This window comes from Pseudozyma hubeiensis (assembly GCF_000403515.1).
Source record: "Pseudozyma hubeiensis SY62 DNA, scaffold: PHS19, whole genome shotgun sequence".
Classification (NCBI taxonomy): Eukaryota; Fungi; Basidiomycota; class Ustilaginomycetes; order Ustilaginales; family Ustilaginaceae; genus Pseudozyma; species Pseudozyma hubeiensis.
In genome coordinates, this window is record NW_012133801.1 from 232,372 (window position 1) to 250,454 (window position 18,083).

At 57.3% G+C, this 18,083-nt stretch overlaps 7 protein-coding genes and 1 non-coding gene across 8 annotated transcripts; 6 read left to right on the forward strand and 2 right to left on the reverse strand.

Moving 5' to 3' along the window:
* Positions 1-132: 132 nt before the first annotated feature.
* Positions 133-3,148, forward strand: PHSY_001679 (6-phosphogluconate dehydrogenase; the record flags this gene model as incomplete). The annotated part of the gene is made up of 5 exons (XM_012332307.1): positions 133-223; positions 1,019-1,106; positions 1,268-1,329; positions 1,469-1,543; positions 1,824-3,148. The coding sequence occupies 5 exons, from the start codon at positions 133-135 to the stop codon at positions 3,146-3,148; spliced, it is 1,641 nt and encodes a 546-aa protein (XP_012187697.1).
* A 372-nt stretch (positions 3,149-3,520) lies between these two features.
* On the reverse strand, positions 3,521-3,613 carry PHSY_007589. Its single transcript has one exon. It is a non-coding gene; the product is annotated as a tRNA-Val (tRNA).
* A 596-nt stretch (positions 3,614-4,209) lies between these two features.
* On the forward strand, positions 4,210-7,365 carry PHSY_001680 (heterokaryon incompatibility protein; the record flags this gene model as incomplete). Its single annotated transcript, XM_012332308.1, has 1 exon — positions 4,210-7,365. The coding sequence occupies one exon, from the start codon at positions 4,210-4,212 to the stop codon at positions 7,363-7,365; it is 3,156 nt and encodes a 1,051-aa protein (XP_012187698.1).
* A 345-nt stretch (positions 7,366-7,710) lies between these two features.
* Positions 7,711-8,121, reverse strand: PHSY_001681 (single-stranded DNA binding protein; the record flags this gene model as incomplete). Its single annotated transcript, XM_012332309.1, has 1 exon — positions 7,711-8,121. The coding sequence occupies one exon, from the start codon at positions 8,119-8,121 to the stop codon at positions 7,711-7,713; it is 411 nt and encodes a 136-aa protein (XP_012187699.1).
* Positions 8,122-8,316: 195 nt separating this feature from the next.
* On the forward strand, positions 8,317-11,321 carry PHSY_001682 (hypothetical protein; the record flags this gene model as incomplete). Its single annotated transcript, XM_012332310.1, has 4 exons — positions 8,317-8,672; positions 9,656-10,562; positions 10,739-10,827; positions 10,955-11,321. The coding sequence occupies 4 exons, from the start codon at positions 8,317-8,319 to the stop codon at positions 11,319-11,321; spliced, it is 1,719 nt and encodes a 572-aa protein (XP_012187700.1).
* An 881-nt stretch (positions 11,322-12,202) lies between these two features.
* PHSY_001683 (tRNA a64-2'-o-ribosylphosphate transferase) lies at positions 12,203-13,406 on the forward strand (the record flags this gene model as incomplete). The annotated part of the gene is made up of 2 exons (XM_012332311.1): positions 12,203-12,510; positions 13,130-13,406. The coding sequence occupies 2 exons, from the start codon at positions 12,203-12,205 to the stop codon at positions 13,404-13,406; spliced, it is 585 nt and encodes a 194-aa protein (XP_012187701.1).
* A 136-nt stretch (positions 13,407-13,542) lies between these two features.
* PHSY_001684 (hypothetical protein) lies at positions 13,543-14,037 on the forward strand (the record flags this gene model as incomplete). The annotated part of the gene is made up of 1 exon (XM_012332312.1): positions 13,543-14,037. The coding sequence occupies one exon, from the start codon at positions 13,543-13,545 to the stop codon at positions 14,035-14,037; it is 495 nt and encodes a 164-aa protein (XP_012187702.1).
* A 496-nt stretch (positions 14,038-14,533) lies between these two features.
* PHSY_001685 (plasma membrane ATPase) lies at positions 14,534-17,791 on the forward strand (the record flags this gene model as incomplete). The annotated part of the gene is made up of 2 exons (XM_012332313.1): positions 14,534-14,684; positions 14,841-17,791. 2 exons carry the CDS (start codon positions 14,534-14,536, stop codon positions 17,789-17,791), a joined length of 3,102 nt encoding a protein of 1,033 aa, XP_012187703.1.
* Between the last annotated feature and the right edge of the window lie 292 nt (positions 17,792-18,083).

Here is an 18,083-nt window from a genome sequence, read left to right on the forward strand (position 1 = left end):
CGGCGGAACAGCAATTAAAAAGGGATGTCGCGCTCTTGCACCGCCGAATTTGAGCGCAGCTAATCGATCGATCAACAGGATCATCATCGTGCATGAGTTGGAAACAGCCAGGATCTCCGGACCGGTGAGAAGATGCTTTGCTTTTCCTACCTCAGGACTTTTCTCAAGCAGCGTCGTTTGCGGACGTTGTTTTGCGTGCAGTGTCTGCTTGACGACGAGGCTTGTATCCGGGTGGCGATTCTCAGCCAGGGACCGGGACACTCATTCAGCAGGTTCGAGACTGTGACCGACGAGAATCACGCTGCGATGCAAGATCTAGCCCGAAGGGCGAACACAGTTCAAGTTCGGATATCTCTCGCTGCCTCTCCTGATTATCCCTCTCGTACAGAGTAGCGAGGACAGAATGGATCGAGAGGGATGCAAGGGAAAATGCAGCCTGAGGCCATCCCACTTTCTATCTAGACGGGCTCCATCTGATAGGGCCGAAGCACATCAGAAGAAGGAAATTTGGGATTGCCGGTAAGGCACGGTTCAAAAAGGAACGAGGAGACAGGCCTCTGTGTTTGTTGATGATGTGTAACGCCGTCGTTGCGATGTGCGGTCGGGCCTTTGAGCGGCAGCACAGAAGTGCGTAGAATTTTGAGATCGGCTGGATAAGATTACTTTTCTTCGAAATTGAAACAATCAGCAGCAGCGCTGGAAAATCGATCTTGATGGACGGACGTAGACAGCGCAGTTCGTCCGTGTCCGTGCACCGGTTGATGTGTGATTGATTATTCCTCTCGGCTCCACCCAGCTGACGATTTTGAGCACATCGCACTTGCGCGGTTCGTCAGCTCGCCTCTGTTCGGACCGCTTTCTTCTCAGTAGTCGAGCCAGCCAGCCAGCCAACCCAACACTGCAGATTCGCACCCTCTCTCTCGCAATCGCCTTTGCATCTTGGTCAACCTTCGGCGCTTGCTTTCTTTCTTAAACCATCCTCTCAACCCTTCCCGATCCTTTGTCCTTTGCTCTTCAGCAGTCGCAAGGATTCTCTCTGTAGCTCGGACTCGTATCTCTTCGCTCGCCGCCCAGCTAACCACTCGCACCATGTCGTCCCAAGCTGTGTAAGTATTCGGCTATCTATGTTGACCTCCAGCTGATGGTGGGATCGCCTGTTCGGTGGTCTCTGCGAAATTGTCTTGCGATGACCAGAAACGCTGACTCGAAAACACTTTTTGGATGCCTCTGTTGGGTCGCACGTCTTCCTTTCCCTTGTGTCTCGCAGTGCCGATATCGGCCTCATCGGCCTTGCCGTCATGGGTCAGAACTTGATCCTCAACATGAACGGTACGTTTCGGATGCCGACCGCGAGATGCGAGAGCTGCAAACGTCTTGCCTCGCACTTCGCGGCCGCTCCTGCTCGAGAAAGAAAGCAAGAACAAGGACCCTAACCCTTATTTCTCTCTCCCACGCTTACGATCTACAGACAAGGGCTTCACCGTCTGCGCCTACAACCGTACCACCAGCAAGGTGGACGACTTCCTCGCCAACGAGGCAAAGGGTAAGTTTCAAACAGCTGCGACCCGTCACAGGGCATCGCTGCGTCCTCATAGTCAAGAAGGTGCTGGGCTCTGTGGATGAGCATGCTGCTGCAGCTAGGAACGGGCCGCAATGACGGCCAAGTCACAAAAAGCACGTTTTCTGACGGCTCTGCTTTTTTTTCTTCTGTCTCTGCTTCCAACGCCTGCTTCGATCCCTGCCCATTGCGCTTGCCAATGTACCACAATTGATTGCGACTCGAACGCGCTCTTCGTCTCGCTCTTGCGGAACCACGTTTGCAGGCACCAACGTCGTCGGCGCCAAGTCCATCGAGGAGTTCGTCGCCAAGCTCAAGCGCCCCCGCAAGATGATCCTGCTCGTCAAGGCCGGTCCCGCCGTTGACGCTTTCATTCAGCAGCTCCTTCCCCACCTCGAGGAGGGCGACATCGTCATTGACGGTGGTAACTCGCACTACCCCGACTCGATCCGCCGCTGCAAGGAGCTCGAGGCCAAGGGTATCCTCTTCGTCGGCTCCGGTGTCTCTGGTGGTGAGGAGGGTGCCCGTCACGGTCCCTCGCTCATGCCCGGTGGTTCGGACGCCGCATGGCCCCACATCAAGGAGATCTTCCAGAAGACCGCCGCCCAGTCGGATGGCGAGCCCTGCTGTGACTGGGTCGGCCAGACCGGTGCCGGCCACTACGTCAAGATGGTGCACAACGGTATCGAGTACGGTGACATGCAGCTCATCTGCGAGGCCTACGACATCCTCAAGCACGGTCTCGGCCTCGCCGAGTCCGAGATCGGTGACATCTTCACCAAGTGGAACACCGGTGTCCTCGACTCGTTCCTGATCGAGATCACTCGCGACATTCTCAAGTACAACGACGAGGACGGCACTCCCCTCCTCACCAAGATCATGGACTCGGCCGGACAGAAGGGTACCGGCAAGTGGACCGCCATCAACGCGCTCGACCTCGGTCAGCCCGTCACCCTCATTGGCGAGGCCGTGTTTGCCCGATGCCTCTCGTCGCTCAAGGGCGAGCGTACCCGCGCCTCCAAGATCCTCGGCGGCCCGCAGATCAAGCCCTTCGAGGGCAACAAGGAGCAGTTCATCGCTGACCTCGAGCAGGCTCTGTACGCCTCCAAGATTGTCTCGTACGCCCAGGGCTTCATGCTCATGCGCGAGGCCGCCAAGGAGTACGACTGGAAGCTCAACAACCCCTCGATCGCCCTCATGTGGCGCGGTGGTTGCATCATCCGATCCGTCTTCCTCAAGGACATCACCGCCGCATTCCGCAAGAACCCCGAGCTCGAGAACTTGCTCTTCGACGACTTCTTCAACAAGGCCATCCACCAGGCTCAGGAGGGCTGGCGTCGCGTGGTCGCCCAGGCCATCCTCTGGGGTATCCCCACCCCCGCCTTCTCGACCGCGCTTGCCTTCTTTGACGGCTACCGCCGCGAGCAGCTGCCCGCCAACCTCCTCCAGGCCCAGCGTGACTACTTTGGTGCCCACACCTTCCGCATCCTGCCCCAGTACGCCAGCGCCAAGCTCCCTGAGGGCCAGGACATCCACATCAACTGGACCGGCCGTGGTGGTAACGTCTCGGCTTCCACCTACCAGGCATAAGCTGCTGCGCTGTCGACAGCAGTGGGACAGGAGGCAGCCTCGTTGCTCTTCTAGCCGACTGAAGAGAAATGTATTCGAACGACCAGCTACCCTAAAATCTCATGTGATTCGAACCTTCTACAATCTCTGAATACGATTTCATTACGCTCTGCTTATCGTTCAGTGAGTGCGTGTGAAAAGGTATGACACTGCGCTGGTGGAAGCAAAAGCTGGGGCTGTACAGACCCCTGCGAATGCTCCTTCGTTCAGCCGAGATGATAAGAGATGATAAGATTCGGTGCTTTCCGAACATTGTGTCAGACGGGTGCTGGCGGACATAGCAAAAATCACAGTAGCACAAAAAGAAGAAACGAAATTTGAACCAGATCAAATTGCTGCTTACAGGGATCGAACCTGTGACCAATACCGTAATTTTACAAAGAAGAGGTTGTAAAGGTACTACTCTAACCACTGAGCTAAAGCAGCTTACAGTGCAGTCGTGGCGACCAATAGTTGTTATATACCATCGATTCGAAATGCAAACCTCGTGCTTCGGTATCCAGCATTGGTGTGCTTCGTGTGACAACAGACGATCGAAGATGTTCACTACTTGCATCTCTGTGATGTTTCCCTGCATTATTGTCAGCGATCAAGAGGTTCGGTTACTGATTATAAGTCGCTAGGGCCTGATTAGAAGACGAGACGGAGTCGCACGACAACCACTGCAAGCACGCGGGAAAGCGGTAGCACAGCCGCGCACGGCCCCTTCGCCTCCCCTTTCCGTTGGCTGTGCTTTTCCTCTTCGCGCTCAGGTCAAGCGCCAAGCTTTTTCCAAGCTGTCAAAGCTCGCACTAAACTCGCACGCTCTGCGCTCTGCCAAATCAGCGTGAAAAGTGTTGTGGATCTTCCAACTCAGGTTGCAGGTCGAGCTGCCCTGTGTCGACTGCGCCACACGTCTTCACAGCCGATGAAGCAAGGTCTGGACCGAACACTTCGTTTCAGGCAACTTAGAGTTCTGCAATCACAGTCAGAGTTGCGTACGACCCATCGCCTTTTCCCTCCACAGACGCATCATCTGCTGAATGACTGACGAAAGATTGAAAGAACGCCTTCGCTTGCTCAGACAAGGCCGTCAACCCGATACTCCGAAAGCGTCTTCCTCTATCCCTCCCAACACGACCCAGTCCGACTCCAGAATATCTACTGCCAAACGTGGTAGAGCTCAAACGACGCATACGATCCAACAGGCTGATACGGATCAGCAATTATTCGAGAGGCTTCGCGACCTACAGTCCAGCGGCAAAGTCCCCCCTTCCAAGCCTCAGCCTCGAGCTGCATTGCCAGACATCGCTTCAGCTCCCTCGCGCGCACAGCCACGCGACGAGCAGGACGAGATCGACGCCCTCATCCAGTCCACTCAGGACCAGTTGGACATCGAGCGATCCGTTGATAAAGGCGCGATCAGCTCTCTCGAAGTCGACTCCGATCACCTCACAGACTCGGACGCAGAAGAAGACATCGACGCGCTCGCAAAAGAAGCCGCAGAGATCGTCAACGCAGTCCGTGACGAGCTCGCCGTTGAAGCTTCCGCCCTTTCAGACACTGCTCAACCCAATCAAGACCCTTCAGACCCTCTGAACAACGTTCGTGAAGACGCTCGATCAACCATGGTGCCTTCGAATCCCGAGATCGAGAATGCCCTGGCCGATGCCTCGCAGGACAGCGATCTCTTCATCAACAACGATGCCTCCCTCCGTCCGCCGCGTGATGCGGCTGTCGGCAACCCAAAGAAGGGTTCGCGCCGCAACTGGCTCGGCGGCCGCTTCTTCTTTGTCGCGATGCTGACTCTGTTCGTCTTTGCCATCTCCGCCGTTCCAGGCGCCTACGCTTTCGGCGCCGGCAACATCCCCTCCTACGCCTTTATGGAAGGCAAGGCCTTCCGTCACGGTGACATTGAAGACATCCTTGAGGAACTCTTCAAAAAGGCCGGTGGCTCCCTCTTCGGTAACAGCAAGTTCGGTGGTCTCGACATCAAGCGCACCTACTTTGGCAACTGGCTGCGCGACTACAGCCAGGCCATGGACGTGGCTGCCCTGCAAAAGATGTCGAAGCAGGCCATCCTCAACCTCGTCATGGTGCTTGGCTTCTTGGCTCACGGCTACGCTACCGCTGAATTTCAGGTCACCGACGAGAGGCTCGGCGTCTACTTACCCGAAGAGCACCTCGACAATCCCAAGGGCTACGCGGATGGCAAGGACGCCCGAGAATATGACCCGCGTCTTCGCGAGCCTATCAACCCGCAGGAGCTGGAGATCGACCCCCGTTCCGGTATGAAGAACTACCTCGCCAACGAAAGCGGAGGATGGCGTACCGGCTCGGGTCTCATTCGCCGCACGCTTGTCCGCGTCATCGAGATGGGCCGACGCGCTCGTGACAGCGGTCAAGAGGCAGATTTGTACGAGGCGTACCGCCTCTTGGGTCAAGCTCTTCACACGCTCGAGGACTTCCCCGCCCACAGCAACTGGACCGAACTTGCTCTCCACCGTCTTGGCAATCGCAACGTCTTCCTCCACGTCGGCGACAATGTCAAAGTGCGTGCTCCCGATGGCACACAGATCGCACCCGTCGTCACGGGAACCTTCGGAAGTGCCGACTTTATTCACTCGCTGCTCGGCGAGGCTCAGGATCACCTGTCGGAAGCCTCTATCTCGGATCTCAACAAGGCCATGGACGACGCCAAGCGGCAGTCGAGCGGTAACAACCGCAGCTCTGTCCAAGACCTCCTCGGCATGCTCACCAAGATTCCCGGCGGTGGCGGCAGCAACGTCTCGCGCGATCTCGAGGACGTCTCCCGCGGTCCCGTCACCGACCCTGCCCAGATGTCTCCACAGGAGATGTACGCCAACCTCTGGAAGATCCTCGAACTTCGCGACCGCATCATGAAGGGCATCGCAGGCACGATTGAAAAGATCCCTGGTCTCAATGCGCTCGTGGAGAAGCTGGGCAATGAGCTGTCGATTTTTACCCTGACGCTCATCGAGCCGTATGCGAAGCCGATCATGGAACAGGGAATGAGCGCTCTCAAGATGGGATCCGGTGCCGTCATCAACAAGCAGGAGCAATTCGAAGTGTTCGACGACCCCAACGCTTCGGACCCGACCCACTCGATGCTCAGCAAAGACCACTTCGGTCTCATCCTCAACGAGGTCGCTGGCAACGTTGCCAAGATCATTGTACGCAACACTGTGACCCGAGTTGTCAAGGCGTGGGACGATCGCAGCCTCGATGCTGCGCGCGTTGCGGACGAATGCCTTGCGCCCATGTTCCACCCGTACTGGTTCAACCAGCAAGGTGCTGCGCCGGTGCAGAAGGAGATGATGGACTACGTCGCCAACTGGGCCAGGAGCCACTCGACCGAGATCGGACGGCTGAGCAAGCAGAGCGTGCGAGCCCACACCAACACGCGCTCTGGAAAGGCGGAACCTCACACGCACGGCGACGATCAGCCGAACATCAGCTCCTTCATGGGCGGTGCCAACAGTCAGGCCGCCCACAACTTCCAGAGCAACCACCACTACGGCAGTGGCGGTGGTGGTGGAGGAGGAGGAGGCTATCCCGGCAGCAGCGGTGGTGGTGGAGGGGGTGGCAACAGCATCGGAGCGCAGATGGCGGGCTATGCGAGCAACTACGTGTCGAACCAGGTGCACGGTTTTGTCGGTGGACGCATCCCCGGTGGCAACCAGTTCTTCCGTGAACTTCCCGAAGGTGGTTCAGGTGGCCCTGGAGGACCTGGAGTGGAGTCTGGCTACGGCGGTGGACGCGACGAAAATGAGAGTTCGTATGAGCACAGTGGTCCCGGAGGACCTGGAAGAGACTCTAGCTACGGCGGTAGACGCGACGAGAACGAGAGTTCGTACGAGCACAACCGGCCGTCGTTCCCACAAGCCGAGCCGACGGGTCAACACGGCGGATTCGGTGGTCACGACGGTTACGCGCCTCCTGCTGGACCTCCCCCCGGACAAGGCGGATACGGCGGAGGTTACGGTCAACCCGAATACGGACAGCAGCAGGGCGGAGGATACGGTGGGCCACCCCAAGGCTACGGCCAGCAGCCACCACAGCAATACCCTGATCCCGGCGGATACGGTCAAGGCGGCTACAACCAGGGCGGATACAACCAAGGCGGGTACAACCAGGGCGGCGGTGGTTACGGCGGCGGTTACGGCGGTGGTTACTAGAAACACAATCATCATCGAATCTTGTCCTCCCATCGCTGCGCTTTGTGAAATCGCAATCTATATCAATCGTCCTCTCAATCCTTCTGTGATCAAGCCGTTCAACTTTCACGTGTATGTGCATTGACGTGTTCCTCTCACCAACGTTGCCTCAGCATTCGCACTGCACGCCTGGTCAACTCCCTCCAGCTCAACCATGGGCGTTTCTGCTCCACCTCGCGCTCCCGCACTTGCCTCTCACGCACCCTCTGCTCACCACAATCTTCGCGGATCTTCGCTCCGACCCCGACAGCGTACGACATGGCAATAAGACGTTGCATTTCGACGCTCCCAACTCCTCCTGCCCACTCACGCAGTAGGCAGCACATGATCGTCATCAGCAGCCGTATACAGATACCCCTCGGAACTCAAATCCTCGACCGCACTCTTGACCTCGCTCACATCCACCCCCTTCAACATCCTGGCGATCAAGTTGACATGGACACCATCGTGGTGCTTCTCGGCTTCCTGCGTGACGATCGCCATGATCTGCCTCGGCAGCTCGTCGAGGCTCTTGTACTGGTCGAGGATGTTTTGCTTGTTGCTGCCCGAGTAGGCGTTGATGTCGTTGTTCTGGTTTGCTCCGCCTTGGTTGAAGAGCGCGGTGGGAGCACCGCCGTTGGCGGTGGATGCGTTGGGTCCACGTGTAGCCTGCAGGTGAGAGTGGACGGCTTCGAGTCGATGGAACATGACTTCGTTGTAGTCGATTACGGGTCGCATGTGTCCCGCAGAGATGGAGCGTCGGTTCTGGAAGGATTTGAGCGTGCCGAGAACTCGTACGTAGACGTTTTGGCTGCAAGGTGCGGACGCAAAAGATGTGTGCGGGTCAGCAATCAGTCACGCCCCTTCCGCGTGTCTCCGCAATCACCTCTCCAGGTCCCATTTGCAAGACGAGCAGATCCGCATCTGGTCGAAATGCGGACCAAAAGCGCTGCAATCAAGAAGCACTTACCGAATGTCGGAGGTCTTGGAGCTGTCATCGCTCGAGCTGTCAAGCCACTGTCGCACCTCGATCTGACCGGTTCCATCCTCGACGCTGTACGCAACGTTGGTAGCGTTCCTCGAGACGTTTCTAACTACTGCAACAAAGGTCAATTGACCGAGCTCGGCGCCATCGAGAGTGAAATCGGCATCGGGATGCGGCTGTTCAGCATTGAGGATCTGCCTGATGGTGACGGGGCGCAAGGTGTTGTTGCCCGCTCTCTGTTGACTCGCAACCATAGTTGTCGAAAAGCGTTACGTGATTGCGAGAGACCGTTGCAGATCGGTCGGTGCGTGGATGGTGTACGATGAAGAAAGAAGGGATGGAGACTTGTCAGCCGAGGTTGATCTATATATCTGCTGGTTGACGTTGCGGAAGCACTTTGCTGTCTACGAACCTTTCCGCTCGGCGAATCGTTCTGGCTTCCGTTGGCTAGAAAGCCTCCTCCGCTCGCCCCTCCTCCTGTTGCATAGTTCTGAGCGTATGGGTTGCTTTCTCCTCCGAAGCCTATTTCGTGATCGCATTAAGGTTTGGGTACAGCCCCGTTGGACGATGGAGTAAGCAGAAAAACAAGATGATGAGACAATTGCTCCTTGTCAGTCACATGCTTGCTCCTGCAAGGATCGGGATACGATGGCTATGCCTCTGAGGCTTTTGGCGGTGCCGCCAAAGGTGCCATCAAACACTAACCGTTGTTGAACATGATGAGAGGACGATCCGATCGAGGGAAATGTGGGGATGAGTGAGGATGGTGTGGAGAAGGATGTGAATGGCCTCGAAGAAGTCGGTTGCGCAGCTTGGAAGTGCTGCGCCACGCCGCAAGAACTGAGCTTTGTGTCCAGAAATCAACGTGTTGGTTATTCGAGCCAAGAACGCGCGACTCTTCAATTTACGCGTCGAGTGTAACTTTGGGACAGCATCGAGTCTGGAATTTCCGTGCGGAAGGCGGGCGGGCAACATTCTCTGGACAGGCTGCCTTTCAGCGCGAGCTAAGGCTCTTCGCTCTAGTCTTTCTTCTTGACAGAAAACACACACATCTTGCGCCTTATTCCGAACCATCGTTCGGTTTGGCTGGCATCCGATGAGCGCACTCGGTGGGCCTACGAAAGACGACGGCCCGGGGCCATCAACTCTACGACACGCACGTCGGGTCCTCCTTCTCCAATACGAAGCACGAATCCCGCCACGGTCACAGGCATTCGTATGGCCGTCGCATGCAGTCTTGTTACGCATTCAAGGCAGACTGAATCACGATCTGTTTCACAACCCAAGGTTTGAGGCTTCCACGAGGTACCGAACACTCTTTCTCCGCGAGCTGTGCGCAAGGCTCGATGCTGCGGTTCAGGAGGAGTGCAAAGTGCTCCGAGCACAGGGCGTAGACGAGATCGAGTATCCAGAGGTTGATGCGGCGCTGCTCGAAAGGTACATCGAAGTGATGGCTTCCGGCTCTTCTGGCGCATCAGTGATGGCGGCGGGATCTACTCCAGACGCCGAGTTCACTACGCACTCGTGGCCTGCATCGGCGACGTCTACATCGACGACAGGCGGGGACGACGAGGACGTTGATCTGCTCAAGTGCTACCTGAGTGTCACGATCCGGCAAGAAGGGACTGCCATCTCAAAGGGCACCACAGGACTGCGTGCATGGGAAGCTGGGCTGCGTTTGGCGGCGCATCTGATCAGCGATCCTTCCGTGATTATATCGCCTGGTACACGTATTCTGGAGCTCGGATCAGGAACAGGAATAGTTGGAGCAATTTGCGCGACTCAGCAGATGTCATCCTCGCAACGAGATGTGCACACGTTCATGACCGATATGCCTGGACAGGTGTCGGCGCGCCTCCGTGATACTCTGCACCTGAACGGCCTCGACGCAGCCAGTGGCATCGTCGAGGTCAAAGAGCTCGACTGGCTAGAGCTCGTCGCTGAACGTCAGCAAAGTCAACAGCGAGACGATCTGCCCACCGTCAGGTTCGTCGCAGAAGCCAGACCGACGCTGATCCTCGCCGCTGATGTGGTGTACGATCCCGGTCTCATCGAGCCGTTGGTAGAGACGATTCGAGCTTGTCTGCAGGCAGGCACGGGGGCGTGCAAGGCTCTGGTGGCTAGCACAATCCGTAACTCGAAGACGTACGACTCATTCAAAGCGTCGCTCGAGTCGTTCGGGCTCAAGGCAAAGGTAGTGGATCTGCAAAGGCCAAAGGTTTCGGCGCTCGAACCCCTTGCACTGTCTGTCTTTCCCTCTGCGCACGATCCGACTCTGGACGGACCGGTAGAGCTTCTCTGTATCACCTTGAGTTAAGCCCCATCAGTAAAAATGTTAAAGTTGTCAAGACGGTCTTGGTCTCATTTCAGAGCCTCCTTTTTCGCGTGACATTTTTCGAAGCGGAGATTTGTACGGACAATAGCGTGTCTGCTCAGCGGCTGCGCTTGCCTTTCGTTCAGTAGGTTCTTGGAAGAACATCGATCCGGCCGGCGGAGCAGAAGCCGTCTTTGCCATCCTGCACGGCGCTTACTCTGCCCTGGGCCCACCTGACGCGACGTGACGCTGTGAGAAAGGGGTTCCGACAGGACTGAACGGCATCGGAATGGCGAGAGCGGGCGAGGGTCGCTCGGAAAATTTCGAACTGACTTCGGCATGGACGGTTTCGGACCTTCTCGCCCACTTCCTCAGGGGCGACCGCATGGTTCGGAGCGGTGGTGGAGTCTTGCGAGCAAAGCCGACAACGGCAATGCCGCGGCGTTGATTCTCAAGAGAGAGCCAGGTCTCGGCATACCCGACTTGGCGGGACAGTTTTCGGTCGTCTCAAACGTGGCAGGCTCAAACAACAGACTGCGATGTTGCGAAGCTGACAAAAGACTGTCGAGTGGCACCGCCGCGTCCCTTGCGCTGCTCCGGAGAGCAATCGCCGCCAGATATGCGGACGCCTCGCAATGAAGGCGCCATGGAATGAGCGGCGATTCCGTCCAGTGCGAGCGGTGATCTTCCGAGCGAACAAAGTGCGGGCATACAGACAGATGACATGAGACGGATGTTCGTGATCGGGAGGACTTTTGTTCCTTGCGGTGAGATCGGCTGCTGTCGTCCGGAACAGTTTCAACGAATTCTGATTGGTCGCTCTGAGCTCGTGGGCGTGCCGAACAAAAGCGCCTCTCTGGCTCGCGACCTTGTCACAAAGCTTATCTCGAAATGTCGGACATACAAATGCCTTCGAGCCGAAGGCTCTTCCAGTCGTGTCCACACGGGTGCTCGCCGTCTGTCAGGGAAGCTGCCTTATGACGCCTTCACGCCGTGTAGGGCGGACTGGCGTCAGCATTGCTGATCTTTGCCTGCTCAGGCGTGCATCGGAAGAGCCGGCTGGTAGGTTCGACAATGCCGCGGTCCAGCGCGCAGTGCATACTTCGCTAGGTCTGAACGACTATTGTTTGCGTCGACGAACACCGATTAAACTGACGCAAGTGCACCATCATCGTAGCGAAAGCCGCGAAGGAGCTCCAAAGATGGCGCGACTATGAGGCACACGGCGACGAACTGCGCTTGGCTCCTTGCGGTACGTGGGCGTGTGATGCCAACAACAGGCAAGCTTCGACACGACGAGAGACAAGCGCCCCAGACAAGCCCGAAGCTGCTCTTGTCGCCTTCACCACAAACGGCAATCCGAGGCCCGGGCTCACGAAGAGGCACTGAGAAAGCCGGCCCACATATGCGTGCTGCTGCGCCTCGACGATCTTGCGACTTGCTCCGCATTGGAGGGTGAGTTGCGAGATCCCGCTGTCTGACCACGTCGCAATGACTAGGCCGACTTGCTTCAACTACCCATGTACGCGGACACCATTCTCAAAGCAACCGAAGCTTCCTTCGTCGTCGTCCTCGCGGAGGAGTGTGACAGGGACGCAGCAAAGCAGCAGCAGCCAAGCAAGGCGTTGGAAATTCCTTCTGGAAAGAAGGAAAAAAGTAAGAAAACTGGAGTGGAAAAACATCTACGGTGCATCTCTGACTTTTCCTCCTTGAAAACAAAACAAGCAGCCACCGCCATCGCTTTCTGCAGGCGAAAGAAAGCGACGTGCATCCGACGTGCTTCACGACCGTCGGGCCGTAGCAATCAAAACACCACCATGAGCGTACGGTACGCAGTCAGTTCGAAGAAGCGGCGTGGGGCCCATATCGTTCCTACAGAACCGAAGGTGGCCGAAGTGCGTGCGACCAATCTTGTTCCAGCCTCGTGGTGCAGCTTTTTCTGCTCAACAGCGTGAGACCCATAAGCCCGGAAAGAGCGAGAGATACGCGATCAAGGTCTTCGCAATGAAATCAATTTTGCCGATCTACACCAACGGAGGTTCTCCAAGGCTCTGTGAAGCTGTATGCTGACCGACTGCCTGCCTGTACGCAGACGTTAGCGTGACGAGCGGACTTCAGCTTCCGTGGGTCTCATCGTTTTTCTGAATGTGCGTTCGACATCGCGTCGGATTTCTCTCGCCGTGACCTTTGCGACGCCAGCCAGGACGATCCGTGTGCGCTCCCACTTGATGACGATCTCCATGGTGCTCCAATGGGATGAGAGCAGCTCGATGCCAGATGCCGAAAACCTGCTGCACCTGTCATCGGCGGTTGCAAATCCAAGCCGGATCCGTGCCTGTTTTTCCAATTTGTCGTGCAGTCTGGGGTCCACATGCACCAGATTTCGAACTTTGCTCCTCTCTGCGCGCTCTGGACCTGCAGCCTTGCGACTTATTTTTTTTTGGAAGCGACCAGCCTCTGCCGCTGCTTTTAGCGAGCCAGATGCAAGAAAGTGTCATGACTGCTTTTCATCCTGTCGACTCTGCAGTCGGAAATGCCGTTCCGCTGCTGCAGAGGTGCAGCGCCGCCGGCGAGGCACGAGTGACTGAGAGCCCTGGAGGTGATCGGTTCCATTGGATCTACCTCTTAGGTCCCCCACTGAGCTTCTGGCAAACATTCTTTGCGTACGCTTTTCAAGAGTATCGGCAAACTTTCGTCCGCTCGCACCGGTGCCGGCTTTGGTGACGTTCGACGATGACGAGAGGCCTCCGATGTTCTGAATACCAGATGGGCGTGGTTGCTGTTGACGAATCGGCTTTATTTTCCTCTTCTTGATCGGGGGCATCTTTCTTTTTTGTTGCAGCGCAGACGCTCTCGAGCCATGCGCTGCGAAATCGAGGTTGGGGTTGACAGAACCAACGGCAGACTGGTGCGCCGGTTGAAATTGGCTGCAGCGCACAGTACAGGGAAGGGAGGAAATGCGGCAGAGCAGCAGGGAGAACAGCTAGCTGATCGACTCTACAGCTTCCGTGCGCCGTTTGCAGCATTTCAAAATATTTTGGTGGAAATTCACTTGTCTCGACCCGTGCGTCGACGAGAGAGCAAATGCGGCTTCGATAATTTCTACCTGCACAGAAGGCGGGCGCTGATGTTTTCGTGCTTTTTCTGCATCTGTTTTGTCCTCCATTTCTGCCGTGCCCTCGCTTGTTGTTTTGGATCCCGGGTGCGCACTCTTCGAGAGGGCAGGGGAAAAGCCCTCGAACAATTTCCCTCGCTCTCCTCGCTTGTCATCCTATATTGCCCTCTCGTTGTCCGCCGCAATCGTAATTTTGCTCTGCCGTTGCGCGGCTGCTGCTGCTGCTGCTGCCGCTGCTGATTGCTCCGCTCTTTGAAGTGCTTCTGTGCGCACCAGCCGCTTTCGCTCTCGCCTTGGAATCCGATAACCTGGACAAGCGAGCCGTTGTCGCCCTCTTCCGCTCTGTCTCGTCGCCTTGGCCTCATAAACACAAGGGCGGTTGTGCTTCGCTTTCCCTTGTCGCTATCTCGTCAACGCCATCCCTCTTCCTCTTCTCCTTCCTCACCATCATCCTCAAGATCCCCTCCCTCTTCCCTTCCCCCTCTTCTCTCGCAAACGACGACCAACGTCTGTCGAAGCGCACTTCACCGTCTACCCATCCTACTGTTTCGAATCGTCGAATCAGTACCGTTTGGTAGAGTGACAGGGAGTCCTTTTCTTCCAGTGCCGATCGCAATTGATTGAGCCAATCCCAAATCAACAAGACGTGAGTATCTTTTCGAAGGTTCACAGTACACGGCAGTGCAGAGCGCACCCACAGCCAGCATCATCGACATCTCTAGCGCCGCCGGCTCGCATGGACGGCCCTGCAGCACACATCATTGGATACCTCCAAATCTCCTTGCGGCTCGTTTTTTTGCGGATCTTGCAAGGAGTCAGCCGCTGGAGCGACCCCTATCGGATGTCATCGGACAACGTCCTCTTCAGCCGCATAGCCATACAGCAAAGTTGTGGATTGCACATCTACGCAGAGCACAGACAGCTGACACATTTCCCCCTCCATTCTGATTCGCCTACTTGCCCGTCCCTTCCTGGACCCTCGTCGCAATTTTCCCTATCGATTCGTGGATATTCGCTGCAGTCATCAAGCATCTCTCTTTAAGAGTTCCACTTCATCATGTCTGACAGCTCGGCTACCCAAGAGGGTAGGAACGAGAAGGGCATCGAGGGCGTCTCGGAAGAGTACGCCACCCTCATCGAGTTCATTCGCGCCCAGAAAACGGCTGGCGGCGACGATGAGGGCGCTGACGAGACTCATGTTGTCAAGAAGCGCAACTTCCCCTTCTTCTGGCAGACCAAGGAGATCCGTGTCAACAAGCACGGTGAGGCCGAGGAGGTCGCCCAGAAGGTCCCCGCCTCGTGGCTCGAGACCGACATGCTCAAGGGTGTCAGCGAGTCCGAGGTCAGCCACCGTCGCTCCCTCTTCGGTTACAACGAGCTCGAGTCTCCCAAGGAGAACCTGCTCCTCAAGTTTATCGGTTTCTTCCGTGGTCCTGTCCTGTACGTGATGGAACTCGCCGTCATCCTCGCCGCCGGTCTCCGTGACTGGATCGACTTTGGTGTCATCATTGCCATCTTGCTCCTTAACGCCTTCGTCGGTTGGTACCAGGAGAAGCAGGCCGGTGACATTGTTGCCCAGCTCAAGGCTGGTATCGCCCTTCGTTCCACTGTTGTCCGTGACGGCCGCGAGGTCGAGATCGAGGCTCGTGACCTTGTTCCCGGTGACATTGTCGTCATCGAGGACGGCAAGACGGTTCCCTGCGACGGCCGCGTTTTGGCTGCTTACGAGGACAAGGACGGCTCCCAGGCCGCCGCCATCCTCGAAAAGGCTCGCGCTACCCGCCACGGCGACGATGACGATGACGAGGGTGTCGACAAGGGACCCGCCATCATCGCTTGTGACCAGTCGGCCATCACCGGAGAGTCGCTCGCCGTTGACAAGCACATCGGCGACACCGTCTTCTACACTACCGGTTGCAAGCGTGGAAAGGCCTACGTTCTCGCCACGGACATCGCCAAGCAGACCTTTGTCGGTCGTACTGCCGCTCTCGTCCTTGGTGGCGAGACCGAGGGTCACTTCCAGAAGGTCATGGGCTCCATCGGCTCCGCTCTGCTTTTCCTCGTCATCGTGTTCACCCTCATCTTCTGGATCGGCGGCTTCTTCCGCAACACTGGTATCGCCACGCCCACCGACAACAACTTGCTCATCTACACCCTGATCTTCCTCATTGTTGGTGTTCCCGTCGGTCTCCCCTGTGTCACGACCACCACCATGGCCGTCGGTGCCGCCTACCTTGCCAAGCGCCAGGCCATCGTCCAGAAGCTCACTGCCATCGAGTCGCTCGCCGGTGTCGACGTTCTCTGCTCCGACAAGACTGGTACTCTCACTGCCAACAAGCTCTCCATCCACGAGCCCTTCACCTCGGAGGGTGTCGACGTCAACTACATGATGGCCGTCGCCGCTCTTGCCTCGTCGCACAACGTCAAGTCGCTCGACCCCATTGACAAGGTCACCATCTCGACGCTCAAGGACTACCCCGGCGCCCAGGACGAGCTCGCCTCCGGCTGGACCACCCACAAGTTCACCCCCTTCGACCCCGTCTCCAAGCGCATCACCGCCGAAGTCGAGAAGGACGGCAAGCAGTACATTGCTGCCAAGGGTGCCCCCAATGCGATCCTCAAGCTCTGCGCTCCCGACGCCGAAACCGCCGCCCAGTACCGAAAGGTGGCTGGTGACTTTGCCTCGCGTGGTTTCCGTTCGCTCGGTGTCGCCATGAACACCGATGGCCAGTGGAAGCTCCTCGGTCTGCTGCCCATGTTCGACCCTCCCCGTTCCGACACTGCTGCTACCATCGCCGAGGCCCAGTCGCTCGGTATCTCGGTCAAGATGCTTACCGGTGACGCCGTCGCTATCGCCAAGGAGACGTGCAAGATGCTTGCCCTCGGCACCAAGGTTTACGACTCGCACCGTCTCATCGGCGCCGGCGGTATGTCTGGTTCGGCCATCCACGACTTTGTCGAGGCTGCCGACGGTTTCGCCGAGGTTTTCCCCGAACACAAGTACCAGGTCGTCGAGATGCTCCAGCACCGTGGCCACTTGACCGCCATGACCGGTGACGGTGTCAACGACGCCCCCTCGCTCAAGAAGGCCGACTGTGGTATCGCCGTCGAAGGTGCCTCGGACGCCGCCCGATCTGCTGCCGATGTCGTCTTCCTCGACGAGGGTCTCTCGACCATCATCACCTCGATCAAGGTCGCCCGTCAGATTTTCCACCGCATGAAGGCCTACATCCAGTACCGTATCTCGCTCTGTCTCCACCTCGAGATCTACCTCGTGCTCACCATCCTCATCCTCGACGAGGTGATCCGATCGAACCTCATCGTCTTCATTGCCCTCTTCGCCGACGTTGCCACCATCGCCATCGCCTACGACAACGCTCCCCACGCCAAGGCTCCCGTCGAGTGGCAGCTGCCCAAGATCTGGATCATCTCGGTCATCCTCGGTCTCCTCCTCGCCGCAGGTACCTGGATCATCCGCGGTACGCTCTTCCTCAACAACGGCGGTGTCATCGCCAACTTTGGTAACACCCAGGAGATCCTCTTCCTCGAAGTGTCGCTCACCGAGAACTGGCTCATCTTCATCACACGTCTCGGCGGTGGTGAATCCGACATCACGCTCCCCTCGTGGCAGCTCGTCGGCGCCGTTCTCGGTGTCGATGTCATTGCCACCCTCTTCTGTCTCTTCGGATGGCTCTCGGGCGCTCCTCACCGCAACCCTGTCACCGCTCCCCACGGTGGCTGGACCGACATTGTCACTGTCGTTCGTGTCTACGCCTACTCGATCGGTGTCACCGCCATCGTCGGTGCCGTCTACTACCTGCTCAACAAGTGGACCTGGCTCAACAACCTCGGACGCCGCACCCGATCGCAGAAGAACCCGCTCCTCGAGGACTTCTTCGTCAACCTGCAGCGTCTCACCATCGTCCACGAGAAGAACGACGACGGCGAGGATCTCTGGGCCTTCCACCCACGCACCGAGATCGAGGACGAGTAGATGTAATGCTGCCGCCTCTCCCCGAAATTTCGGAATCGAATCGCGGACGATGTGCTGTCTGGCTCTCTCTGCAGAAGCAATTCTGCAGGGACAGCGGCGGCGGCTTTGGCCCCACGCTTCGCCCTTCTCCCTTTGGCCGAGGCCGTAGCCGTTGTTCGAGCTATCGTGCCTGTGCGCCTCAACCTTCCAACTAGATCTACACTCTCTTCACGATTGACCGGTACTTAATTTTTCAGGACCCACTCTGATCGTCCTCGACGGCGCAGCAGCAACACGTTTGCTTGCGTCACGT